This window comes from Plecotus auritus (assembly GCF_963455305.1).
Source record: "Plecotus auritus genome assembly, chromosome: 7".
In the NCBI taxonomy this organism is placed as follows: Eukaryota; Metazoa; Chordata; class Mammalia; order Chiroptera; family Vespertilionidae; genus Plecotus; species Plecotus auritus.
The window spans coordinates 147,660,124-147,687,039 of NC_137774.1; the positions used below are offsets into that span (position 1 = coordinate 147,660,124).

At 51.5% G+C, this 26,916-nt stretch overlaps 2 protein-coding genes across 4 annotated transcripts in view; one reads left to right on the forward strand and one right to left on the reverse strand.

The window, feature by feature from the left end:
* EXOC3 (exocyst complex component 3) overlaps positions 1-21,847 on the forward strand; it is a 30,325-nt gene extending 8,478 nt beyond the window's left edge. The window contains exons 6-14 of one of the 2 annotated variants that reach the window (XM_080681449.1): positions 396-521; positions 1,612-1,712; positions 4,830-4,940; positions 5,019-5,169; positions 6,702-6,824; positions 8,920-9,081; positions 9,588-9,715; positions 10,477-10,573; positions 21,308-21,847. In XM_080681449.1, the coding sequence (XP_080537575.1) occupies positions 396-521; positions 1,612-1,712; positions 4,830-4,940; positions 5,019-5,169; positions 6,702-6,824; positions 8,920-9,081; positions 9,588-9,715; positions 10,477-10,573; positions 21,308-21,361 (1,053 nt within the window). In that variant the 3' untranslated portion in view covers positions 21,362-21,847. Of the gene's footprint in view, positions 1-395; positions 522-1,611; positions 1,713-4,829; positions 4,941-5,018; positions 5,170-6,701; positions 6,825-8,919; positions 9,082-9,587; positions 9,716-10,476; positions 11,124-21,307 lie in introns of those variants that run through there. The other variant, XM_080681448.1, reaches the window with a different exon arrangement.
* SLC9A3 (solute carrier family 9 member A3) overlaps positions 14,600-26,916 on the reverse strand; it is a gene marked incomplete at its 5' end in the record, with an annotated part of 47,212 nt that continues 34,895 nt past the window's right edge. Inside the window, 14 exons of one of the 2 annotated variants that reach the window (XM_080681447.1) lie at positions 14,895-14,995; positions 16,338-16,581; positions 16,905-17,018; positions 17,262-17,334; positions 17,624-17,800; positions 18,120-18,249; positions 18,600-18,715; positions 21,494-21,623; positions 22,504-22,574; positions 22,694-22,783; positions 23,304-23,506; positions 24,588-24,808; positions 25,484-25,661; positions 26,370-26,448. In XM_080681447.1, the coding sequence (XP_080537573.1) occupies positions 14,992-14,995; positions 16,338-16,581; positions 16,905-17,018; positions 17,262-17,334; positions 17,624-17,800; positions 18,120-18,249; positions 18,600-18,715; positions 21,494-21,623; positions 22,504-22,574; positions 22,694-22,783; positions 23,304-23,506; positions 24,588-24,808; positions 25,484-25,661; positions 26,370-26,448 (1,830 nt within the window). In that variant the 3' untranslated portion in view covers positions 14,895-14,991. Of the gene's footprint in view, positions 14,996-16,337; positions 16,582-16,904; positions 17,019-17,261; positions 17,335-17,623; positions 17,801-18,119; positions 18,250-18,599; positions 18,716-21,493; positions 21,624-22,503; positions 22,575-22,693; positions 22,784-23,303; positions 23,507-24,587; positions 24,809-25,483; positions 25,662-26,369; positions 26,449-26,916 lie in introns of both variants that reach the window. The other variant, XM_080681446.1, reaches the window with a different exon arrangement.

Below are 26,916 nucleotides of genomic sequence, written 5' to 3' on the forward strand. Positions count from 1 at the left end.
AATATTGCCTGGTGACCCCCAGACAGTCTCAGTAAGATGAGGTCTGGGTCTGCTTCTTGGGATGGTGCACTTGCTCACCAGACCGTATTCTGACATGTGGAGGGCTCTGTGCGCAGGAGGTAACAGTGCTGGTGTCTGGTCTTCCACAGACAAGTCTGCCTCCGTCTTCCATGTATGTCTGCAAACCCAGCCTGTCCTCCAAAAGGTTAAGTTGGTGGAGGTGGTGGGGGCACCACCACTGTGGAGCTAGCTCTTGGGATGGCTTTTCTGTCATTCCCTTGTTTGGGAACAGGAATTCCCAGGGTGCTGTGTTTGGTTTCTGCAGCTGCCCCACTTTATCCTCGGCTCAGAGGGCCTGTTCTTTTCTCCCTTCCTCTGATGCTCAACTTCCTTAGTCAAACATCATTGCTTGGTTGCGGAAAGCTCTAGAAACAGACAAGAAAGACTGGATAAAAGAGACTGAGCCTGAAGCTGACCAAGATGGGTACTACCAGACAACACTCCCGGCCATCGTCTTCCAGGTACCATCTGCAAATTCTGAAGTTCATATCTGGTTAATAAGGTCTGCGGTTTTACAAATGAACACAAGGTGCATCATTTCGTAGTGAAGATAGAAAGAACCTCCCTAGTTCCTTAGGTCCTTCTCTTTCTGGAGCTGAAGAAACGGAGGGTTGTATCTGCCAAGTAGTTCCGCCCAGGGTCATTTTAGTTTTCCTAACCCTTTTTTACTTGAACTAGAAGTGACTTCTGTGTTATTTATGTGTAACGCTCAGATTTGAGTTTGCTTGTTTGGAGTTTCCTGATTGTAAATGGCCAAGATATATCTTCATAAATGCCACAAAATTGAGTCTAACCTGATGGATTTGGGGAAGAGTCCTTTAGATTTTAATGATAATCATGCATTCTTACAGTGAATTTACTTTTTAATGCCTTGTCGCCTGCTGGTATCCCCCAGTGTCCTCTTTTTCTTTGGCCCAAGGAATTTTTCCCCTTTGAGTGAGTTGCTGACAGTAGGAGGGCTGAGTCCTATTGGAATATTCGTTTGGCACTCCGTCTGCTGACAGAGCTGGGACTCTAGCCAGCAGAAGTGAGTGTTGGTGGTGTTTTTCTCCAGGTGATACCATTACTTAGCCACTGATTGGTCCTCACCTTTTCTTTAATTTGGAAAGTATGACATGATAGCGGCTATCAGATAGCCCATTTACGACAAGGACCTGGGGTGAGCTCTGCCTGCTGGCCCTTCTGTTTTTCCAAGTCCGGTTCCCCTCAGCTCCAATATATGTCCAAATTCTTCTTAAGAAATACACATCGCTAATCACAGTGCAGCCCCTGGCACCCATATCACCGTGTCTCTGGGCTCTCCATCTCCCTGTCAGCTTCCCACTTCAAGGAGACCTGCCTGTTTGCAGGTAATTAGGAAATGGTTCACTTGTTGTTTTTTACCCGGTGAGAAAGTTGTTTGTTTAACTAACTTTATTTTTCACATGTTTTCATTTTTTTCTCTGAATTTGGATTGTCCTAACTACCAGTTAGCAGATGGGGGTTTTATATAACAGGAAACCTGTGCTGTTGTGAGTTTATGTCAAAATTCATAAGTTCTCCAATTTTTAGATGTTCGAACAGAATCTTCAAGTTGCTGCTCAGATAAGTGAAGATTTGAAAACAAAGGTACTAGTTTTGTGTCTTCAGCAAATGAATTCTTTCTTAAGTAGGTATGTATTTTTGCCAGTGTACTAATTTAGAAAGTTTATGTTTTTAAAAATTAAAAGCAAAAATGTGTCGATCTTGATATACCTAATATTAAAAAAGGACTTAAGCCTGGGTTGACTATATTCACCTTCTTTTGTTATTTAAAAAGGCAGCTTATTCTTGCTACCTCCTATTGAAGGTATTTCACCAGTCCCCTGAGAGCCAGATCTGATCTGTGACACCCCCAGCAGTGTAGTCAATATACCGCAGGGCGGGCGTTAGAGCTTTTCCTGAGACACGTATCCTTCCCCTAGTCTGACTTTCTGGGGTGAGGAGGACGCTCCAGGTGTAGTGGTCACTCTGAATACCCACCACTTGGAGGCACCCCCAGTAGAGCTAGCCCTGGACAGGGGGCTCAGAGGGACTGTCTCCAGGACACCTCCCTCCCTTTGAATTGTTCATGAAGAAGATTTTTCAAACCTGTGCACAAGTAGAAAGAATGACATAAATAACTGTTTACCCATCATCCAGGTTCAAAAGCTATCTCTTTAAAGCCATGCCTTACCTCATCTGGTCTCTCAACCTCTTCCCCTTTCCCTCTTTCTCTGCTGAAATAACTTCAAAGAAAATCCCAGACATTGTATCATTTCCCCTGCATTCTCTACCCTAAGTACAGTGCTGTCAACCCATATAAAACTTGCACAATTACTACATGGGATCATCTGATACCACATTTGTACTTGGATTTTCCCAGTGCTTTCAAACATATCTCTTTATAGTTATGTATTCTACATCATGTGTGGTTTTTTGGGTTCTCAGCTCTCTGGTACAGGAGAACAGTCCCTTCCCCTCTTTAAGCCATTGACTTATAGGGATGTGCACATGGTCCTGTAGAGCAGCGGTCGCCAACCAGTGGTCCGTGGACCACTGGTGGTCCGTGAGGTCCGAAAAGTTGGCGACCACTGCTGTAGAGCATCCAGCATTCTCCAGCCTGGGTCTCAGATTGCCGTCTGCCCACAAACCACAGGTTGTCTCTAAAGGCTTGTAGGATTCCCCTCTTTACTTACTGTTCTGCAAGAATCCTGCATAGGTGGTGTGTATGCTCCGCATGGCAGCACATCAGGAGAAGCGTGTCCCTCCATCCTGTTCCGGTGGCTCAGTGCTAGCAGCTAGGCCCCTCAGAGTCCCCATCAGCCATCCATCTGGGGAACATGGCCTGAGTTAGTCATTTTGTTAGAGGAATGAGATAGGATTCTTCTGTAAAGAGGAAGTTTTCCTCATCTGCCCCAGCGGTTTGATTACCTGAACCACACTTTGGACAGAAAGGTAGAATAAATACTGAATAATTTCCCTTTAATTGCCAATGTTCAGTTTGGTCCTTTCTTAAGATCTGTTCTACTCCTGTACATGTTAGAGAATCTTCATAATAAATTAAAAAATAAAGCATGTAGCTATCTCAGTTGTTTGCTTCTGTGATATCTAAAGAGTCTAATTTATATCTAACACATGACAGTGTTCCGTTGCATAAATTTCTAGGAAAATAATGTGAGATAGGTAAGATAATACTTTCCCAATTACTCACCATCAGATACTAGGTGTACTGGTTAATAATGCGGATTTTTTTCAATAGATGGAGTTACACATATGTTGATATATATGCAATTTGATATGTATGCTGTTTTGTTGTATTGACAACAAGCTTCAAAACTTCATATGTCAAATTTGCTGAAGGTGTTAACATCATAGATATTTTTACGCTTAAAAATGTCAAATTTCATGCCAAAAAAAGAGCATCTGCAGGAAGTTTTAATTCATTACTTTATTCTGAAGAAAAGTGCTGCTGAAAGTTATCATATACTTCAGGAAGCTTATGGTGAACATGCTCCATCTCAAGATACTTGTGAACGCTGGTTTAAATGCTTTAAAAGTGATGATTTCAATGTGAAAGACAAAGAACGTCCAGGTCAACCAAAAAAGTTTGAAGACCAACAATTACAAACATTATTGGGTGAAGATGCGTGTCAAACTCAAAAACAACTTACAGAAAGATTAAACGTTGCTCAGGAAACAATTTCCGATCGTTTACAAGCAATGGGAAAGATTTTAAAGGTAGGAAAATGGGTGCCACATCAACTGAACGAAAGACAAATGGAAAACTAAAAAATTATCAGTAAAATGTTGCTTCAATGGCACGAAAGAAAGTCTTTTTTGCATCAAATTGTGACTAGCGATGAAAAGTGGATTATTTTGAGAATCCCAAATGCACAAAATCATGTGTTAATCCAGGTCAACCATCAACATCGACTGCAAGGCCTAATCGCTTTGGAAAGAGGACTATGCTCTGCGTTTGGTGGGATCAGGAAGGCGTGGTGTATTATGAGCTTATAAAACCAGGTGAAACCATTAATACTGATCGCTACCGACAACAAATAATCAATTTGAACCACGCTTTGATCGTGAAACGACCAGAATGTTCCAGAAGACACGGCAAAGTGATTTTGCTTCACGATGATGCACCATGACACACTTCAAAACCAGTTAAAGACACATTAAAAGATCTTGCCTGGAAAGTATTAATCCACCCGCCGTATTTACCAGACCTTGTTCCTTCAGATTACCACTTGTTCCGATAGATGGCACACGCACTTTCTGAGCAGCACTTCAAAACATACGAAGAAGTGGAAAATTGGGTCTCTGAATGGTTTGCCTCAAAACAAGAAAAGTTCATTGGGACAGTATCCACAAATTACCTGAAAGATGGGGAAATGTGTAGTTAGTGATGGACATTCCTTTGAATAAAGCACTTTTGATGTTTCTCTTAAAATTATCGTGTTTTCTTTGATTACAAAATCTGCATTATTAACCGGTACACCTAGTATTTCAGAATATTTGTATAATCAGAACACTAAACCTTCAAAGGGTTGATAGGAAGTTAAATTGTAATAATTTATTTTAAATGACCAACTTTTCTGTTCTTCTATTAGTATAGAGTGTCTCCCCCCCCCCAAATTTTTTTTAAAGATTCATCTGGTCAAGTGTTAGCGATGTGAAACATCTGTTTAGGTATGATGTCAGCGTGGCATTTGAAATACCTGCCAGTTACTCTCTGATGCTATTTGGTGTGGGTTGTCTGTCCTCAGATACAAAGACGAAGCTCAGTTGTATAAAGAGGAGCACCTGAGAAACCGGCAGCACCCGCACTGCTATGTCCAGTACATGATCGCCATCATCAACAACTGCCAGACCTTCAAGTAAGTGGCCGTTGGGGATGAAGACAGGCATGTGAGAACACTCAGCTGCCTCACTGAGCCTCAGCTTTTCCCTTGCAGAGAATCCATAGTCAGTTTAAAGAGGAAGTATTTAAAAAATGAAGTGGAAGAAGGCGTATCTCTGGGCCAGCCAAGCATGGATGGGATTCTGGATGCCATTGCAAAGGAGGGCTGCAGCAGCCTGCTGGAGGAGGTCTTCCTGGACCTGGAGGTAGGGCACTCTGGCTGTGCATTCGAGCTGGGTGTGCACCTGCCTTCATCCTCAGTCACAGTTAAAGCACTGTGGCTTTTCTATGTGGTGTAGGCCCGAGTTTTGGTCCTTCTACTACACAACTGAATAGACACTCCCAATAATTATCAGTGGATTACAAACTAGAATCAAGTATGTCACAGGCAGACTGTTATATTCGTTAGCAGAGTCTTAATGCCAAACCAAACTGAGAACACGTGCATGGTGCATACACATGTTACATAGACCAGTCTCAGTTTTGAATAAAGATACAAAAGAAAGTCATTAACAAAATGCATTTAACTTTATATCAAAGGCATAAATAACAAGGTTTATTTCAGAAATGCAAAGATGGTTCAACATTATATAGATGTATTAGCAGAAACCAGAATATATTTAAAATACAAAACGATGATTATTTCAGGTCCCCTGGAAAGGAGCTCCTGGGATGAATGGTGGGATAATTTCATGATGTCTCTTAACTTTCTCGAAAATCATTTAGAAAACAAATGAAATGTATGAATTTGAAATTATTTCAAAGTATGAAAAAAGACAATATAATCCAAAAGTAGATAAAAGACATCAGTAACCATTTCACAGTAAAAGGGACACAAATATCCTAAATATGAAACAAAACGTTCAATCTTACTGATCTTCAAGGAAATGCAAATTTAAAAAGTATTATTTGCTTATCAAAATGACAAGGATTGCAAACATTGATACCACTCAGTGTTGTTGAGGGCATGAGCAAAGGGACAGTCTTTTTTTTTTTTTAATCCTCACCCAAAGATGTTTATTGATTTAGAGAGCAAGGGGGAGAGAGAGAGAGAGAAACATTGATGTGAGAGAAACATTGATCCATTGCCTCCCGTACATACCCCAACCAGGAATTGAACCCACAACCTTTATGGTATATGGGACAACACTCCAACCAACTGAGCCACCAGCTGGGGCCAAGGGACAGTCTTGTGTTCTGTGTAGAATATGAATTGTGCAGCTTTTGGAGGACAGTTTGGAAACAGCTAATTAAGGTTTTAGTTTCTATACTTTTTGAGCAATTCCACTTTTAGGAGTTTTACCTGCAGAAGTGTTCAAATTCACTGCAGCATTATTCAGTTGCAAAATGTGAAAAATTTTAAATGTCCATCAGAATTGGGTAAATAGAGTATTCATATAATAGATACAAGGTGGGGCAAAAGTAGATTTACCGTTGTTTGCATGGAAAATAATACAATAATTAATAAAAAATAAACTTTCATATACTCACAACTGTAAACCTACTTTTTGCCAAACCCTGTATATGTAGTCATCAGTGGTGAAATGTTTACACACAGATACCTCGGTATCTCACAGGTGTGTGTCATCTGAGCCCTGTGTGGTTTAACTACATACCTGCAGGTCACCCACCAGTAGTGCTTGTGATTACCAGGTGCTGTCACATCAGCACATCAGGCAGATGTGCACGACTTGGGGCCAGTGTCAAGGTGATATTTACTCTGGGCTGTGCTTTTTAGCAACATCTCAGTGAGCTGATGACAAGAAAGTGGCTCTTGGGATCGAACGCTGTAGACATCATTTGTGTCACCGTGGAAGACTATTTCAATGATTTTGCCAAAATTAAAAAGCCATATAAAAAGGTAAGAGTGTGGGGGCACATCCACATGGTATGAATTCACCTGCATGCTAGAGCCCAAATGGCATTTTGTGTAGAGTACAGTGTCAAATTAGTTCTGTGAATGGAAGTTCCCAGGTGGTTTTATTAACCTAAGGCAAGTAGGAAACATCAGTGTCTAAAGATAAGATGGAGGTAGCGATGATGGGGCCTCTGAGTGAAGGTTTAGACCATTCATCTGACTACTGTCTCCTAACACCCCACTAAACTCATACTGACACACAGCCTAAGACCTGGACCCTGAGGTGGGGGTACTGGCTGTGGCTCTGATGAGAGGATGGGCGGAAAGGCAGTCCCCTGTCCAGATCCCCGTCATGGCACGTTGGCTGCCGGCCCTTTTTCACTCCACAAAGGCCCCGTGAGAACAGGGTGCTCCTGTGTTACTTGCTATCTGAGGTCTTAACCATATATGCATCATGTCCTCATCCAGGGCTTGGTCATCTTTCTCAGATGCACTTGGCCTTGTATAGGTTTTGCTGTTGTTGCTATTAAAAGTGTTACTTTGTAAAATCAGGCTTTCTGACTTTTGTTTCTAGAAATTAAGTGTTTTTGATATGCTGTCCTCATATCTGGACACTTCGTAAAACTTTCTAATTGTTCCTAGGATTTGTCTCCACATCTTTTCATGTCTCTATGCAGACAGATGTTTTATCTATGAACAGTGACTTTGTGTGTTTTCATTTCTGATCCTTACAGCTTTTGTGTCTGTTCCATGTCTTGTTGCACTGGAAACCCGGCCCAGGGGAATCCATGTTTAATTCCAAATTTTAAAGGAAATTCTTCTAACTGCTATTAAAAGTGATATTTGCAGGGAGATCGAGGTGTTTTAAGTCCACCTGACTCATGGGTCCTTTCACAGCTGTTAGGAGCCTCGGTGCTTAGAGAGGTTGGTGGGACCAGCTCTGGTCAATATTGAATTTCTTGTTGCTTGCACAGTTTTTGGTTCCACTTTTTATTTCTTTAAACATTTTTGAGTATTGACTTAACAGTTGATCTCAGCCCCATGTTTGGAGTCCTTGAGCTGGGAGCTTGTTGTCTCTGCAGACTCCCAGTCTTAGTGGCTCGTCTACTAGTGCAGTTGTCGGCAAACTCATTAGTCAACAGAGCGGCAAACCGCGGCTCGCGAGCCGCATGTGGCTCGCGAGCCGCAGTTTGCCGACCACTGCTCTAGTGTGATTGGAGCTCACGCCTAAAGTGTGAAGGTCTGCGCTCCTGAGAGCCTGGGCTGTTGGAGTGGCACACGGTCCTTTGACCCTGGTCTCGGCAGCGGCCCCATGCGGGTGCTTGGTGCGGTCCTGCTTGTCTTATTTGGGGCCCCTGGGGCCCTCCCTTTGGCACAGAATGGGGAGCATCCAGCCTCCCCAAGCTTCTGTTCGGTCTGGGAGTGTGATGCTGCACATCACGTCATTGCAGTTTGATTTATGTACTTGCGGGATGACTGCCTGGTTCCCGTGGGCTCCAGTGGAAGCCGGGATCTACATTGTGTCACACATTGTGGAGAGAACCGTGGTCTTCTCTGAAACTTCCTCAAATGGATGGACTCAGGTTCCTCCCTCCTCTGAAGCACTGTCACCATTTCCATAGACTGGTCATTGAAAAGCTTTGTGGATGAGGACAGTGTGTGTGCTTCATGCATCTGTCCTGTGGAGCCTGTCTGCCTGTGAGGGCTGAAGTTGGGGCCTGGCCTCAGCTCCCTATTTTCCCACTGACCCCCCCACTCTGCTCGGGGTGTGAAGTGCTTTGAGATAAATGCAGAAGAGGGCACCTCCGTGGACGCCCATCGGCACGGCTCCTGCCAATGCTGTGCCCTGCCTGCGTAATTCCCTTTCACCATTGGGCTTTAGGGGAAACAGAGTGAACACTGCTATGATTTTCTAAAGTAAAATTTATGACTAAAAGTCTCAGATGTACTTATTAACTTAATATATTTAATATATTTACTCTGAAGTTCTGCCATTTGTGCTGGCGGGAAATGGAAGGAATGTGTTCTGTTCACATGTCAACCTACATGTAAAACAAAGCCCACGTATTCGCGGGGCTGACACATCTCTGCTCTTCAGCGGATGACGGCGGAGGCACACCGGCGCGTGGTGGTGGAGTACCTGCGGGCTGTTATGCAGAAGCGCATCTCCTTCCGCAGCCCTGAGGAACGCAAGGAGGGTGCCGAGAGGATGGTCCGGGAGGCCGAGCAGCTGCGCTTCCTGTTCCGCAAGCTGGCGTCTGTGAGTGCCATCGCCTCATACCCTTCACTGTCACTAATAAGTGTTGCTATGACTTCTTTTCGTTTCTACCCCTGGGACTTTAGGGTAGTTGATCAGGATCAGTCATGCCAGGAACCAAGTGACCATTTGGTTCTTGTTTCCTTTGTAAACCGGAGGATCTGCATGCAGATCTGTCTGACCTGTGGTTGGGGCACATGCACTCAGGGCAGTAGCTTCTAGGCTCTTCTGGTGGTAGCATGTAGCCAGACTTCAGCTTCGAGACACAATGCTCACATGTCCCCTCCCTTATGAGGGGCTAAGCTGACTTCATGATCCACCCAGACCCCCAACCCCATGTCTATGCTGAGTGCTCCCTGTGGGAACCAGTCTTGGTATTTATGTGAGAGAAGGGAGTGTGCTGGTCAGGCATCCTTGGCCAGAGAGAGGGTTTGGCAGACTCCAGCCTGCGTCTGGCTGGAGGCATGGTGGTGCTGCGTGCTGCTTATGACCTCCATACTGACTTCTAGGGATTTGGCGAAGATGCAGATGGGTACTGTGATACGATCATCGCCGTTGCAGAAGTGATTAAGCTGACAGACCCATCCCTGCTCTACCTGGAAGTCTCGACTCTGGTCAGCAAATACCCAGACATCAGGTAACAGCCTCTTGTCTCAGCTAGAACTCAGGGAGCGGAGCCGCAGGATCATTCCTAGGGTCCTGGGCTTTAGGCATGGCCCCAAGGGGTGACAGTGTGACAGGTCTGGACTTCTTTGAGGATGAGCTATGCAGACAACAGTTGCAGGCAGAGTGGGATTCTGAGAATGATAACGTGCCCTCTTGCCAACCCTGCCATGGTTCATGTAGCTCCCAATGCTCAGAATGCACATAGGGCTGGGTGGAGGCTCAGTGTGGCTGAGCAGAGTGGTTTTAGGAAGCTTGTGTTGTGCTTGTAGTGGGTTCAGAGAAGGGAGCCAGTGGACTCCTTCCAGCCTTCATGTGGACAGTGCTGGCTGCAGGCTCCCACCAGCCTTTGTGAACCCGCCCAGGTCACCTCAGCCAGGTTTCTTTTCCTGCTGCTGTTCTGGTCTTACTGTGAGCAGAAAAACCAGTGGTCCTGTGCTCTCCAGGGTCACCGTGCTTTAATTAGTTCATTAAACAAAGATTTAGAAAAGCAACCTTTAAAAATCTTTGCAATTGTAGATTGAAAAAAGACTACATTATAATATGCAAACTTGGGCTTCTCTCCCTCTGATCTGACAAGGGAGACATGCCTTTCACCTGCGGCTATTGACCCTGTTCTGGGATCCTCAGTGCCCGCCGAGCTGCAGGCAGGGACAGGGAATGGGTGGTGGTGGGGGGGGGGGGCACTCAGTGCATTCCCCTATACACCCCTGCCATTTCCCCCCACTTTCCCAGGGATGACCACATTGGCGCGCTGCTGGCCTTGCGAGGGGATGCCAGCCGGGATATGAAGCAGACCATCATTGAGACACTGGAGCAGGGCCCCACGCAGGTGAATCCAAACTATGTGCCCATCTTTAGGGAAATCATAGTTCCCAGTCTGAACGTGGCCAAGCTCCTCAAGTAGCCTTTCACTTTCTGTCTGACCTGTGGTTGGGGCACATCTTCATCCCACGTCTGACATTCAGTGTGACTCATGGTGCCGAGAGCAAGGCTGCCTGACTGACAGGTGCTCTGGTGGCGGGTTCTGACCCTCTCATCTTGTTGCGGACCAGCTTTGTGGGCATGGTCCTGGCTGACTTCTGGTTCACCTCTCGTCTCACTCCCTTCTGTAGTGTCAGCACTTCTGATGCTGCTGTTCAATAAAGTAAACGCTGTGGGAAATAAGTTTCCCAGCTGTTTCTTATTAACGGTGACCACAGGGCCCAGACACAGCACCTGAAGGCACCCCCATCTACCTGCCGCCCTCACCTGCCTGGACAGGTCCCAGTGGTATCCTTGTGGCCTGCTGTTCCACACCCACACAGGCAGCCCTCGGCGTTTCAGATTTATGGGCCTTGCTTATTCCTGACTCAGGGTCCCTGAGACCCTTTCTCTGTTATTCAGCTGTCTCTCCATCGCTGCCTTCAGTGGTAGCTTTGTTTTACACATTAATCTTCAGACCAGGTTCATGGAAGGGTCCATCCAGGATAAATGGTGAGTCCCTGCATGTGCCTCCCCAAACTTTCTTCACCCTCCATCCCAGTGAGCGAGATTTCTTAGGTGGGTGGTGCCTGGAGAGGAGTTCGCCCGTTCCTCTATCGCAGGCCCCTTCCACCCTTGATTCAGGCTCCCAGGGACTGGCTAGTTCAGGCTGGAGGGTCGTCCCTCAGGAAGGCGTCTGTGCTGCTCCCTCCCATCAGGACTGCCTGTGTGTCCCGATAGGCTGGTTTCCTCCTAAGACACATTCCGGATGGCAAAGTTTCTATTGCACTTTCACCCTCATAAGACATGAAAAATTCACAAATAGGACTTTTTCTTGAAAGAATCAAAACTGAAGTGGAATTGACATGTTACTGAGCAGTCATGAGTTAACTCGGGTCTTTTTCTCAACTCTAGCTCTTGTTTTAGCCCCAGTCCCCTTCCCTCCCCCCTTTGTTTCAGGTGCTTCATTCGCCCACTTAGGCTGGGTGGGCGCTGCTCCCATCCTTCCGGGGCCTGTCCTTTCTGTGCTGTGACGAGTCTAAGGGAGTGAGTGGTGGTGTTCACCTGTCTCTCCTGGGGAGGAACCAGTTTCCAGAGCCCAGGCTGTGTGTCCAATGACCTGGTACCAGCCATAAGTGCCCTCCCTCCCTCCTTCTCTCATGTGCACACAGGTCAACGTTAACTCCAGCGCCAGAGCAATGTCTGCCTCCAGGAGACTGCTCCTTATGTTCTCTTTGATGTAATTTCTCATTGATTACGTTTGCACCAAAAAAATGCCTTGAAATCTTTTTAATAGATTTGATCAATCAGTTGTGGCAGGTTCTACAATGGGCCCCCTGCGCAGACACTGTCAACAGCACATTGGGGGCCACTTAAGGCACATCGATTGTGATTAGGGTTACATAAAGTTTGACTAAGATCATTTTCACAAAATTGAATTCACAATTTCACCACTCATAACTTAAAATACATTTCAATTCCAATTTCAATGAAATTCTTGCTTTAAAAATTCTTTTCATAATAATCAATAGTATGCAGTAGGCGAGCATTGTGACAAAATTATTTTCAAGATACAGAAATGAGAAGTAGCGACTCCTAAATTTGTGTGCTTTATAGCCTACCACAAAGTAGGCCAAAGTTCAGTATTAAATAAATAGGAATTCTTTGCTAATAAAAAATTTTACAACAGTTTTCCTAAGGAAATACATTCATAAGACATTGTTTACATTCTGTTTTACAGTGACAAGAACAGCTAGGATTCTCATTTATGAAATGTATCCACAGTACTAGGGTTTATAACACTGTGTTAACAGATGGAGTTGTCTCTCGATCACTGAAATGTGGGTTTTGGGGTTCTGTGAGGTTTCATGTCTGGAACTTCTGTTCCATTATGGCTGTGCTTATTAGACTGTGCCATTCATTTAACAGAAAATCTGCCTACCCACTCCTCCCCCAAAAACACAGGGCTGAAGGGTTTGTTCAGGAGATATATGTCAAATGGATTCACCACCCAGCAGTTCAGTGGGTCGAGTGGGTCCCAGGAACTGCCCTTGAACTGCTTTACCTGACTCAGCCTCTGGCCCTGCAGCTGGAAATTGGATCTGGGTCCCATGGTCCAAGGGAGTTGTTAAGGCAGCTGGAGTGCCAGACTGACTGGGCTGTAGACCCAGCCTGCTCTGGATGAACCACTCCTGCAGGGAATGGACAGAGCATTGCCTTCCTAACGTTGCTGTTGGTGGCCGTGGCTCAGTGCCTGCTGGTCTAGGATCACTTATGGGCAGGTTTTGTTGTACAGATCATGGCTGGGTTTTGTGCTCTTTAGAGTTTATTAAAATGGTTGCAAAGTGTGGGAAAACAACTACTGAAAACCAACCGACACTACTTTATCTGTGATGGCTGAGCTAATGATTCAATTCACATAATGGGCAGCCCCACTCCCCTTAGGATAAAGAGCCTTCTCTGTATTAGTGAACAAACACCACACTAAATGTTCCTTTTGCTGTCCCTTGTTTTTCTCAACAGCAAAACTATGAATAGCAAATTGTAGAGATTTTCCCATCCGGGACTCAATGTGCACCACTAAAACATTGCAGACTGCTAATAATCCTGGCCTGTGATGGCTATGAGCACTTGAGCACTGCATGCAGTCTTTCCTGAGCAGAGCTGAGCCTGGCTTCTTTAGAAAAGCCTCTAGGAGTGTCTTGAAGTCCATTGTCCCTTTGGTCCTTCACTACCTTGTCTTCACACAAAACCCTACCTCTGAGGAATGGATGGGCAGATGAGGGCCAACTCAATGGCCCCTTTCCTGGCTCACCGCTCCCCCTAGGACAGTCAGTGGCCTCTGGAAGGCACCTGGCTGGGTGAGGGGTTGCGGGAGGAGCTCTAAGGCCACCGTCCCTAAAACCTCATGGTGGCAGGAGGTCTACAACAGCCTCAGGGCAGGGCCAGGGGTCTGAGCCCCCCTCCAAGTCCTCTTAGCTCTCCATGAATCCGCAGCTCTCAAGGGCAGGGCTTCCACCAGCTTCCCCCTGTTGTGGTTAGGAGGGGTCAGACCAACCACCTGGCCCAGGTCCACTTAAGGACTGGCTCTAATTCTGAACAAAAGTTGCTTGCTAATGAAGACCCCACTCGACTTAGCTGGCGCTGTGTGGGTGCACCCATGGGGCCAGTGCAACCTCTAGCCCAGCCTGGGCCATCTGCCAGTGTCAAGTGGGGCAATCAAGCCAGAGAGTAGGTGTTTGGGCACAGGACACCTGGTACCCAGAGGCTGCCACACTGACACCCAGGTAGGACAAGTGCCGGGCTCTGGGAATCTCAACACAAAAAGAATGAACAAACAGATGTTTCTGCAATTGTACCCAGTCCGTAAGGTGACAGGTGGTTCACAGAACTGGTAAGTGGACATGACATCCCACAGGGCCTAGGACAACCATGGCCCCAACCCCTCGGCCTGTGAATTGTTCCTGAGTCAGGGCTTCTGACCTAGGGCCCTGAGAGAGGCCAGCCTGGGACTGGAATCAAGTTGGTATTATGGGCAAATATCATTTTGCTTGTCTCGGTTTCCCTGGCAGTGTTGAGAGAATGGACACAGAGTGCAAGAACTCAAACACGGAGCCTGGGCTCTGTGGTCCCAGGGCCCTTGCAGTCCCTGAGTCAGGAGTGACAATGGGAATAGTAACAAGTGCCAGCTCAGTTCAAAACCGGGACAGGTGTACAGAAGAATCCACGAGGCAGCCTCCTTACAAGGGCACCTGCCAAGACCTCCCAGAAGCTGGAAGCTCTCGCCTTGCAGATATTTGGACCCCTGCTGGCGATCCCACACCCAGACTCAGGATGTGGGGTAGGGTTGGGGGGGGGGTGCCTAAGGCTGCCCCAGAGCACGGCAGGGGACACCATGGCATTCGTGGCGATCACAGCGGCGTCTCCTCCTGCTCCAGCCCGTGCGGTGGCGCGTGGCACGAGGGCTGCAGCGACGCAAGCTTGAGCAGTGCAGGGCGGCGGCGCGTGCGGGGCCGCTGGAATGAGCGCCGGCTGTGCACGCGGCGCTCCGCTGCCGACCGAGCGTGTGCTCCCGGCAGTCCGCGGCGTTCTAGCCAAGTCCCCGACGCAGACCCCGCCTCCGATGTAGGCCCCGCCCCCAGCTCGAGGTCCGGCAGTGCAGCGGGCGCCGGGTTCTGCGCGGTGGGCGGGGCCGGGGGCGGAGCGAGCGGGCGCGGGGACTTCTCGGTGGCGGGCGGTACCTCGCGCGGGGACGTGCGTCCTGTCAGCGGCACGTCAGAGCCCGTGTCACCTGCGGGAGAAACCGGCGTGAGCGCGGGGCACCTGGGGGTACAGGAGGGCCCCCACAGATCCAGCTCGGGTTCCCCCCCACACACACCTGCAAACTTCTGGGACATTTACAGGCCATACTCTGGCTGTGTGACCAGTAAGGTCCCCAGTGACAGGGTCAGCTGAGGCCCTGACTTTGTAGACCCACAACAGGTGCCCTCTCTGCCCGCCACCCTACAGCACCCAGCACTAAGACCCAGGGTGTTCCAGGAGGGAGGAAGCCACGAGGAGGAAGGAGGGGCACAGAAACACTGCAGGGTCCTGCCTACAAGCTCTGCCAGGACGGGCAGTGGGACTGGGTGAGACTCGTCCCTGTGCACCGTCACTTCTAGTCTCAGAAACGTCCCGGAGAAAGACCAGCTCGTGTACCAAGAAACCATTTCACCAGCACAACTGTCCCCCCCCAGATGGACGGATAACCACCCTCTCCAAGTGTCCACAAGAGAGAAAAAGAGATGTTAGTGCTTCAGTTGAAATGTGAGTCTGCCCAACCTGTGCTTGGGAAAGTCTAGTTTTCCTTTTCCTCCCAAGTTCCCACCAAACATTCAAGGCACACGTGGAATAAGTCCAAAACCCTGTTCAAGGGGGCTGAAGCCCTTTCCCTGCAGAAGGCAAAGTGGGGACAGCGCCTTCTGGGACCCAGCAATAGCACCCCTGCAGCACTTACTGAATGGGGCCTTGTCCTTCATCCACCATCCTTGCCCACCACTCTCTCCTTGCCTTCTCCCCTCTTCCCTGATCCAGGAGTTCCCCCCCCCCCGCCCCCGGCCCAGTGCCTGTAGCAAGGATGTGGGCACACCAGCTGCACCCCTTTTACAGGGGTAAAAGGGACCAGCTGCTTCTCTCCTGAATTCACTTCAGTCAGGTGGGCTTTTCCCAGGGCCCCAGGGCCTTCAGGGAGGAAAATAGATGCTCCCTGTCCACACAGCACCCCAGCCCAGCCCATGCCCAGTCTCCTCTGAGCTCGTGACTTATATTCATGGGCTGACTGCACAGATTAAACGCTTATCTCAGAGTAGTTAGTGATCAAACTGACAATCTAAGAGTAAATTCTAATCAATAAGGTGAAACAGTCAAATCCTCAGACAGCTCTGGATCCCGACCACCCAGCTGGAGAAGCAGAGACTGAGACCGTGTCCTAAGAAATGTTTGGCCAGAACAAGAGGCTTGAGGGCATAGGCTTAGAAAGAGGAAGAGCAGCTGCTAGAGAAAGTCTGCAGAGGTTCAGGTCCAGGGCCAAGAGAGAGGCAGATGCCTGAGGAAAGAGCAGGAGTTAGGGGCTCGGGAAGGGCGAGGAGCGTTACATGTGCGTGGACTCAGGCAGAGTGGTGGGAGGCTGCTCCTTGGGGCCCTCAGCCAGCCGGACGGAGTCCACGGACTTGTTGCTGAGGCGCAAGGGACCCAGGCGGTGGAAGTTGTCGGGAGAGTGGGGGATCTGCATACGGGCCCTCTGGGAGGGCACCACTGTCTCCCCGGGAGACAGCCAGGGTGGCACCCTGGACAAGATGCTCGGGTCCTCATCCGGGGAGAACACAGGGTTGTCAATTCCTAGGAGAAAGGGCAGTGGCTGATCAGCTTTCCAGGTGTACCCAGAATTGCAGGATTAGGGTGCTGCTCAGGGGTCAGACACCAGTGCGTCCTACAGCCATCACCTGGAAGGTCAGGGTCATGTGCCTTAGGGGTTTCAGGCCCTCTACCTCATGCTCTCCCTCCCCACACCATGGGCAGGATAGGTGACAGCTCCCTTCTCTCAGAGCAGAGACCCCCAACCTGCCATGTGCAGTTGCACAGCCACAGTCCTACCGTCCTACTGTCCCTGCCCAATGACCGCCTTCACTCTGAGGTAGCAGAGGCCCACCCTCTCCCCTCACCTGAGGGGGAGTCTGTTGCTGTATCCCTGGTGACATTTGCCAGGAACTCAATCCCCCCACTCATCTCCTCAGCATCGTAGTTGGGGTTCTCTTCCGGGTCTGAAAGTTCCAAATCTGGTGGCAAAGAAAGGGCAGCACAAGGGAAATGGGCTGGAAACACGAACGGCCCTGGTCCAATGCACCCAGAGTCCCCTGCACTGCCACTCTGACAAGCAGGGCAGCAGCCCACAGAGGAGGGTCCTGGGTGCTGGGCGGAGGATCTCCCTCCAAGGACAGCCCTCTGCACCCTGCCAGGCCCCTTGCACATGTCCCTGAGTCCCTGCTGACAAGCATTTCTGCCAAGGCCCCCATCGGTACCTTTTTCCTTAATGATGAAATTGTGTATGGGGCTCTCCATTGGCAGTTTCCCATTAGGAATACTGCTGTTTCTCTGAAAAACAGAATGAAACCGCTTACAGGTAAGGGAACAGTGGCCACGGGGACCCTGACTGCAGATTGTCCCTTGGAGACCCACTGGTCCCCAGCCCAAATCCCCTCCCTGCCCAGACCTGTCCCTAAAGGGGGTGCCTTGGTGGTTCCAGCATTGATCAGCATGGTCCCAGGGTGACCTCAACCCCACACGCCTCCCTTGCACAGCAACACCCCCCCTCCCCCGCTGTACCCGCCACCCCCCACCTGCAGTCCCCCTTGCCCCGTGGTCCCTCGCTTAGCACCCTTACCCGCTTCTGGGCACGCTCTCGCTTATACAGTTTGACTGCCTTCTTGTTCTGGTTGATGCCCAGCTTGGTCGACTTGAAGGACTCCAGGCGCTTCCTCATGGTTCTGTGGAAGATCTCCTTGTCTTGCTTCTCATCTTCGTCCTGAGTTAACTCATGTCGACTGTAGAGATGTTTGTACTGGGGAAGTGGGAGGTGACAGGGACAGGTGGTGACCTGCAGAGCTGGAGGCACCCAACCTCGCCACCGAGGGCAGCCCCATGGCAGGCTCCCTGTGAAGTTGGCCTGACAGACCCCCAGGACTCCAGAGCCCAGGGTCCACCTGGCTGGTAGGCCAAGCCCTGACCTTCCAGCCTGAGCAGTGTCTGTCCTGAAGACAAGGATTTCTCCCTTTGCTCAGAGAGAGGAGAGGAGGACCTGTGCCCCCACCCAAGGCTCTCTCTCTGGTCAGGATCCCGAGGGGCTCTGGACAGGAGCTCCCACTCGCTGGCAAGCCCACCTCCTGCCGGGGCTTGTACAGGTACTGCTGCAGCGTGTGGTGAGTGACCATGTCCTCTGTGTCGCGGATGCTCCTCCTTCTCTGTTCCAGGGACTGCATGTCCAGGCACACCGCACTGACATTCTCCCTCCTACATGGGAGTACGTGGAGTGTCTGAGAGTTCCACTGCTCTCCATGTCTGCCCCTCCTGCCCCGTGCCCTCTGGCCTGGGCACCAGCCACTGCCAAGAGGGCTGATCCTGGGAGTCCTCTCCTGGGGGGTTTTGGTCAGACTGACCCCACAAGATGCCCATTGGTTGATGTCTATCCAGAGGGGCCTCTGGTGTGGCTGTGATCAGGAAGACCTGGGAATTACTGAGCAGGGAATACTGTCACCCCCACCCTGTCTCCTGCCCACAGCAGCCTCCAGGGCATGGTGAGAGGTGCCCTGGTGAGGGGTGGCCTCTCCCAGGGGGAAGCCTGGGCAGACTGGGGCACATACAGCAGGTAGGAGACGGAGGCCTCCACAGTGGAGGGGCGTGGCGTGCTGAAGTCTACGTTGACCATGTTGTCCGTGCTGGGGGAGCGGATGAAGGCCAGGGACCCACGGCGCTCTCCCTGTGAGAGGATATGCCTACATAAGCTAGGACAGGGAGCACCCCAGGCCAGCCCAGGCACTGGGACAGAGCGGACAGAGCCTGGGAAGCCTGCAGCACCCGAATCATGTCACCTCTCAGCCTGGAGAGCGGAGATTTCAGAGGCCACAGCCAAGGCCTTGCTTGAGCTGAGCTAAGGTTAGTTAACCATTGTGTTAAGAGGAAAGTGAAGACACAACTGTGTGTGAAGGACATGGCACCTCAGAGGCACCTGGGGAGTGCTGGGAAAGCATGACAGATCCCCATGGGATTAGGAAGGCGACCCCTGTCCCTATTGGGGGTCCAAACCAGCTGTCCTCATTTCTCCAAGAAAGGAATTCTCAGGATTGAACCTTCAGACTGAGACCACACAGAGCAGAGCCTGACAGGAACCAAAGTCACAGCCTGGCTCCTGGGAGTGGGGGCTGGGCTATGGAGTGGGGGTGCCCCTTAGGAGAGGGGCTTGGAGCTGGGAAGGGTGGCTAGGTGAGGCCAACCTGCTGAGGGCAGACAGCAAGGTGCACAGGCCACCCGCTGGTACCGTCTCAGCAGGCCTGACCAGGGGTTGGGGCACTGGATGTGGGGAGCAGCAGGCAGAGGTGAGGCTGGGGGCCTTGCCAGGAGCCTGTATCACCCCCATGGGGTCTGGGGGTCTGGAGCATGTGGGTTGGGGTTTCTATGGAGTGGGATTGAGGTGGTATTGTCTCAGTGATGGTTTAGGGACCCCTCTCCATATATCCCAATGGCCCCCAGCTCCTCTGCCAGGAGCACCTGGTCCCTCTGAGTAACCTGGGCATCTGAGTGTCTGGTGTGTGTGGGGTTGAGGAGACCTGCAGAGGCAGCAGTAATTTTCTCTCTGAACAAACAGATGCTTCCAGTCCCCTAACTCCATCTCTGTCTTGAGGCCACCAAGTTTGCTGAGACTCCTAGCTCACCAGGCTCTATGCAGACCCCAGCTGCACGGGAAAGGACAAAGGGAAGGCATGAAATCTGCAGGCTCCGAGGGATCAGAGGCAAGGCAGGGACTCCTGGTCAGAGCCCCTCAGAGGAGGCAGGGGCAGGGGTCTAAAGTGACCCTGCTGCTGGGAATGCTGGGTGTCACTGTGGGCAGCAGTGTCCAGCAAGGCCGTGTGGGACGGCCTGCAAGTCATTGTTACAGGGCACACACTGGGGATAGGGGAGGAGCAAGCTCAGGACTTGCCTAGACCCGTGGTTGGCAAACCGGCTCGCGAGCCACATGCGCCTCTTTGGCCCTTTGAGTGTGGCTCTTCCACAAAATACCACGGCCTGGGTGAGTCTATTTTGAAGAAGTGGCGTTAGAAGAAGTTTAAGTTTAAAAAATTTGGCTCTGAAAAGAAATTTCAATCGTTGTACTGTTGATATTTGGCTCTGTTGACTAATGAGTTTGCCAACCACTGGGCTAGACCCAGGTCTGTGCAGGGCACCAGGTGGGCCTGGAGCCCACGGGGCATGCAAGGAGACATGCATGTTGCAGAGGTGGCCTGGTGATGAATGTAATGGCCATTGATGGTACATGTATGCATTGAGAAGCTAGGAAGCACTGCCAGGAGGTGTGTGGCCACTGGGGAAGAGGCCAGCCAGGCTGCGTGTCCCATGAGGAGTGGAGTTAGACCTGAGACCCACCATGACTCCTGTCCCATTTGACACTTGGAGTCCTGTCAGGGACTGAAGGCTGCCATTAGGGAGGTGGTATCAGAAACAGCGAGATGCTGGGTGTCACCATGCAGTCCACCCACATGCTTCTTGAACCCTGCTCATTGATGCCACCCCCTGGATGCATGGGGGTGGAGAGCTTTTTCAGAGACCTGGGGGTGGACCCATTCACCCGGAGAAGGCAGGGAGCTCTGTGAGTGCAGGAGAATCCTGTTCACTTGGAGGGACAAAGAGATGTTGAGGAGGACACTTCTGAACCACAGTCTGTCCATGGGTGTGTTCCATACTTACCCCCTGGGACTTGAGAAGACATCCTTGCTGCTTCCCCCTGTGTGCGCATGTGCATGCACACACGTGTGTATGCATGTTCCTGGGTTTGCATGCATGTATGAGTGTACATTTATGTTGGGAGCCATGGCCCCATAACTCCCTACCTGGTCTCAGAGGTCACACTGACCCACCAGCACCACCGAGTGTCCTACGGAGCAGCAGTCGCCAACCTTTCGGACCTCACGGCCCACTAGTGGTCCACGCACCACCGGTTGGCGACCGCTGCTACAGAGTAATGGTGGAAGATTCTATGTCTCAGCTTCCTGTGAGTGAGAAGGAGCTGTGACATGACCCTTTCCTGGGGTGTTGAAGGACCCATGAGCCTCACATGGAGTTGTGGGTGGACCATTAAGAACAGCACAGTGTGCCCTGGCCAGTGTGGCTCAGTGATTAGAGCATCAGCCAGTGAATTGAAGGGTCACAGGTTCGATTTCCAGTCAAGGGCATGTATCTGGGTTGCAGGTTTGATCCCTGGTCCCATTTGGAGTGCATACAGGAGGCAATCAATCAATATGTCTCTCTTACATTGATGTTTCTCTCTCCCTCTCTTCTTCCCTTCCACTCTCTAAAGATCAATGGAAAAATTATCCTCAGGTGGGGATTAACAACAACAACAAAAGAATAGCAGTGCCACCCGCAACCACCTCCCCACCCACCCCGTGTTCTTGGGTGCAGGAAGACCCCAATGGCTGTCCACATCCCAGGTCCTGCATTAGACCCCACCTCCAACACAGAGCAGATGTGGAGTGTCTGGTACCTCGGCCACGTAGCTGATGGCATCCTTCAAGTTGAGCTCATGGAAAACATTAAGAATTCGATCTCGTGACTTTTGGGCTGACCTTCTCATAAGGATTTTGCTGAGGAATTTTCTATCAAAATTGGACCACCTGGGGGATGGAACCAGACAGTGTCAGCACCTGGCAGGCTGCGGGCGAGCCCAGGGAGGATGGGCAGGGCATTCCCAACCTACTACCCAGACTCACTGAACATGGTCTCCCAAAGGGGTACAGAAGACCCCTTTCTCTCTCCAGAGATTTTTTTTTTACTATTTATAGCAACCACAAAGGCGAATTGTAAAATAAAAGCAATAAACCACAATCATGCCTATTTCACAATTCTGTTCTTCGTTCTTACCTTTCTAAGGACAGTTGTCATTAGAATGTATATAAAATTTTGGGTTGTTTTCTCCTTTAATTTGATATTGTAGAGAGTTTTCCAAGTCACTACACAACCTCCAGAAAGGTGGGCTGAGGACAGAGTGGGGCCAGGCAAGGGCAGGGGCTCTGGCTACAGTGACAGGGGCACACTGCACCTGCGCGAGGCGAAGGCCAGGGGAGGAGGCCACCCCCACACCCCTCACCCCAACCCCTGGTTCTCTCTCACACTTAGAGAGAACCAGGCTGCCCAGGAGTTTTAAAATTCAACACAATTAGAACAGTGACCAGTTCTTTGGGTCAGAAGAGGACGTGACTGGGCCAGACTTGAAATGGAACTTCTAAAAGAGGCTCAGTGCCCTGCGGGAGGGGGACACCCTGGGCAGGAGGGGTCCCAGGTGAAGGAGGGAAACCCAGACATTTTGGCTCCTTTGAGGGCAGTGTTCTTCTATAATTAGGGTTTTGTGGGGTTAGATTTAAGGTAAAAGATAGTATTCTTTCTCCCCTGAGGGTCCTATACTCAGTCTTCGACTAAAGGAGGAGGAAGAGAAACAAACAACTGAAGCAAAAATGCCTCCCCAGGTTCCCGCCAGAGGCAGCACCAGCCACTTACTTGTCTCTGAGGTAATTGTGTCCGATTTGCCCTGATATGTCCTCGATGGCTGAGAGGATGTGGTCAAAAGCCTTTCCAAAACAGACAGGAGGGTTGGTGTCACGTGAGGGCCTCCCTGTGCTTCTCCCCATGCCTCCCCCTTCCCTCTAGTACTCTTCCCTGTCCCCACCCCCGACCCCCACCCGCCTACCCTGCCGTGCAGCTTCTCGTTGAGTTTGGGCTCCCGGTGCTCACTCCTCTTCACCTTCAGCCACTGCACCAGGGGCTTGATGGTCAGGCCCTGGGAGAATGGAGGACGCTGACCCTGAGAGCCAGGGCAGGCCTCACTGCACCCCACGCCAGCCCACTGGGCCCCCATGTGTGAATCCACACCTGACCCACCCACACCCACAGAGGGTGAAATGGGCCACCCTTATCTGTGACCTTCCCTGCAGAGAGGAGCCCCCACAACAGCCCCTGTGGGTCTACTGATGCCTCCTGAGAGCCCAAATTCAGCTCCTCAGATGAGCCTAAAGCAAGGCCAAGTGGGATGATAAAATATTAACTGGGGCTCCCTTAACTGGTGATGGCTAAGGAAGGACATTTTTAAGCAAATTGTGCTGTGTCCCCTGTGGGGCCACATGAAAACCTACAAAACAGCTCCTAGTTACTAAAATTATAAAATCCAATTAGGGCCTGGAGCTCAGAAAGGCTCTTTGGAGGCACAGCGATGGTGGGGTCTGCCCCTTGTGGCGGTGGGTCGGGCATGGAGGGCTGACAGGAGGACAGCAAGGTGCGGCTGGTCCAGAGCTGAGGGCTACCTGGAAGATGACAGTGAAGTAGATGACGATGATGGTGGTGCTGACAAAGAGGTTCTTCTCCTTGACCTTGTCCTCATCCAGAAGGACCACCAGGGCAAAAGCCACAGCGCCCCGCAGGCCGCCATAGGACATGACCACCTGGTCTATGATTTCCAGCTGCACCATCCGGTACCGGTTCAGGATCCAGGTCTGCAGGACGACACCTGAGGGACCAGACGTGAGCTCAGCTTCCACAGAGGGCCGTGTGCCCCGCCATCACCTTCTCAGGCAGCCACTGCGCTTGAGAGGGAACATTTAGGAATCCCTCCTAGGATGGAAGGTGGTGACAGGTGACAGCAGCATCGAGCACAGGGGATGGTGAAAACTCCACCCTCTAGCCCTGTTCACCCTGACCCTTGTTCCACCTTGGACCCGAGCCTCTCTCTGTGGACACTTGCAACACTCCAAGTTGGCGGTGTCTGGGCAGCTCTGAGATTCTCAGTTCTCAGTGGGGCTAAGGCTGCACTGGCCGAGGCTTTGCCTCTTGATGCCTGAGGCAGCTCCAGGGCTAAAGGCCACTGCTGAGGGCAGCAGGAAGAAAGTGACCCTATCCCACCATGACATCTGCTCCCTGAGCCCTTAGTCCCCAAGGACTGGGGGGGGGGGGGGGGGGAGGAGGGGAGGGGGGGTGGCCACTTGGAGTCTCTCTCACCCCCACTAGCTCCCACCTAGGTCTCCAAGGCACCACACACTAGGGATGGTGACTCCTGCCTCACACATGCCATTTCCTTTCCTTGGTGACTACACTGTCCCCAAGTCACTCTGCCACATCCAGAGTGAGTCAGTGGGAAACCAAATGGGTTCCCCTGGGCTCCGAACCTTCCACCCTGACCCCCAGCTGCCCTGCCTTAGTCTCACTGTGGTAAGGCCACAAGAAGGCCTGGACCTTCACTGAGGACTCCTGGCGGTCTGTCTGAGGCTCACCAGGGGCTCCTGAACCTACCCCTCACTGAGTGGGGGGCAAACGCCAAGGCTCTGGTGCCCATGGACTCCCCACAGCCAGTCCCTATGTCACCCACCATGATCTCCCCAGTGTTGTCCTCCCACCATCTTCCCATCATCTCCAAAGTCTCCCACCCCCATCACCCCCCCATCACACCCCATTGTGCCCCATCCCCATTGTCCCCCACCATCTCCATGGGTCACATGGGCCCCCCATCCCCTCTCATCATCCATGGTCCCCCATCCCCACACTGTCCCCCACCATCACCCCCCCACTACACCCTCGCCCTGCCACGCCCTCACCAATGGCTCGGTACACAGAGATGAAGACCAGCGTCAGGAGCACGAAGGCCGTGTTCCACTCCCAGATATCGGGGTTCACCGCCGAGATACCCAGAAACATGAAGATGATGGTCTCAGCCCCACTCGCCAGCATCTTCATGGTGTAGCGCACGGTGGTGGCTGACTGCTCCGAGATGTTGGCCTTCACGTACTTCTGACAGCAGATGCCACAGAAGGTGATGCTGGGGGATGGGACGACATGCTGTGAGGCCGCGGGCCACACGCCACTCCCCCTTGACCTTGTGGGGCCATTCCCAAGACCCAGCACTTGCTGTCCCTTGGCAGCACCTTCGGGCCTCTGTGCCCTGGACAGACATCCAGCTCACTGGTCAGCCCTTCTCTCCATGAGCTCAGGGTTCCTACTGGGGACCAGGGCCCTGAGCTGGCCCATGCCCAGCTCCAGTACCCCAACCTCACTGCTATCTGATGTGAGAGTCTGGGACCTGAACCCTAGGCTGCAGAGCAGGCTGCCTGTTTCTGTCCAAGCCGGGCGGGTGGGCGGGCTCGGAGGGGAGGTGCAGGGCAGACCTGGGAGGGAGGGGTGGGTGTGGGCCAGCTCTGACAATTGCATCAGAACTCCAACTCCCTATTTAAAAAGCTAAACAGATCAAATTCTTTGCCCCCACAGTGACTTTCCATCAGGCTGGGAAGTGGGCCAGCAGACAGTGGGCTGGAGAAGGGGCTGTGGAAGGCTGGGCCTCCTGCAGGGCTCGGGAGCAGGCGCCACTCCTGCCTCCCCCGTATCTGGATGGGTCCCGCTCCCCTGGTCAGCCCTCTTCCTCCACAGCCCACCCCCCTCAGCAGGGCCGCGGGGTGTGCTCTGGCTCTGGGGCCTGAGTGAGCCAGGGAGGACTTACGCCAGGATGGCCGACAGGGAGAGCATTTCGGAGGTGAGGTAGGACAGGTAGGAGATGACGAACACGAAGCCGGGCTCAATGATGCGCACGTGCTTGGTGAAGCGGGTCACCAGGGAGAGCAGGAAGGCGAACACGACCCCCACCAGCGTGCCCCCCAGGCTCACCACGAAGAAGGACACTGCAAGGGCAGGATGTGACGCTGAGCTGCCTGAATGGCCCTTTGTGGCCTCGGTGTGGCCTGACCCATGTGGCGTGGGCCAGGCTGGTCGGGGTGGCCTTCCTTCCAGGCCATTCCTCATGGCAGTTGCCTGGTAACCCCCCCACAGAGGCGCCAACAGCTCAGCAAACAAGAGGCCCGTTCTCTGGAAGAGAGGACTGGACTCCTCAAGCCTCAGCGTGGAAAGCTGGGGAGGAGGCAGTCCTGCAGCCCACAGAGGCCCTGCTCCCTGCCCCCATCACAGAGGGAGCACTGTGACCAGTGGCCCTCGGGTCTGAGTTTGCAGCAAGGACCAAGCCCTGCGCCTGCAGGCACAGCCAGGCTGTCACTATCCCGGCCCAGAGAAGCACCTAGGACCCCCAGGACACCAGGACCACATCATCCACCATATCCCATGGCCCCCATATTCTTGTGGGTCTAACGGGCAACGACCCCCGGGTTTCCCAGTGTGGCTGGACCCCCATAAAATCGTGTTTGTGAAACACACTGGACAGAAAGGACTGTCAGGCTATGGGTCTCAGGGGCAGGCCTGGTGCCAAAGCCTGGCCCCAAAGCCTGGCCCCGCCCAGCTCCACAGTCCACAGAGGCGCTGCCAAACGGTGGCCCGCATTCTGGAGAAAGAGACGCTCCCCTGGCATTCCCCTGGCATGTGGACCCCCAGCCACACACCTATGCCTTTCACGCAATCCACGCCAGTCACTTTGTCGCCACCCAGTGTCACGAAAGATTCAAACACGGTGTACAGGACCTGGGGGACAGAGAGGCAAACCAGATGTGGGTCAGCCCTCCGTCAGCACTGACCCCTCCCTGTCCTGGGCCCCAGGCCTTTTGGGATGTGGGGCTGGAGAGAGGAGCTTGTGGCAGCCATCTGCGTCGGAACCTACAAACCGCTGGCAGGGAAGTCATCACAGGGCAGTAATGGGCAATAGGACGAAGGCCAAAGATGAGCCAGCAGGTGGGACCTGGGAGGCAGAACATTCTGGAAGGAACTAGGGCCTTCAGGAGCAACCTGGCCCTTTCCTACTCTGGGCAAAACAGGGGCGGCCACAAAACTAGCCCACTGCGTTCACTTTCATTTTCCAAGACAAACCCAGAGTTTCATCCTTAGTGAGTTTGCTGTGATGTTGCCCCCTGATGTGGGATCACACACCCTGGCATCTTCGCATGTTGATGTTTAAACCTTATCCCACTAAGACGTTGAGATAAAACGCCCAGA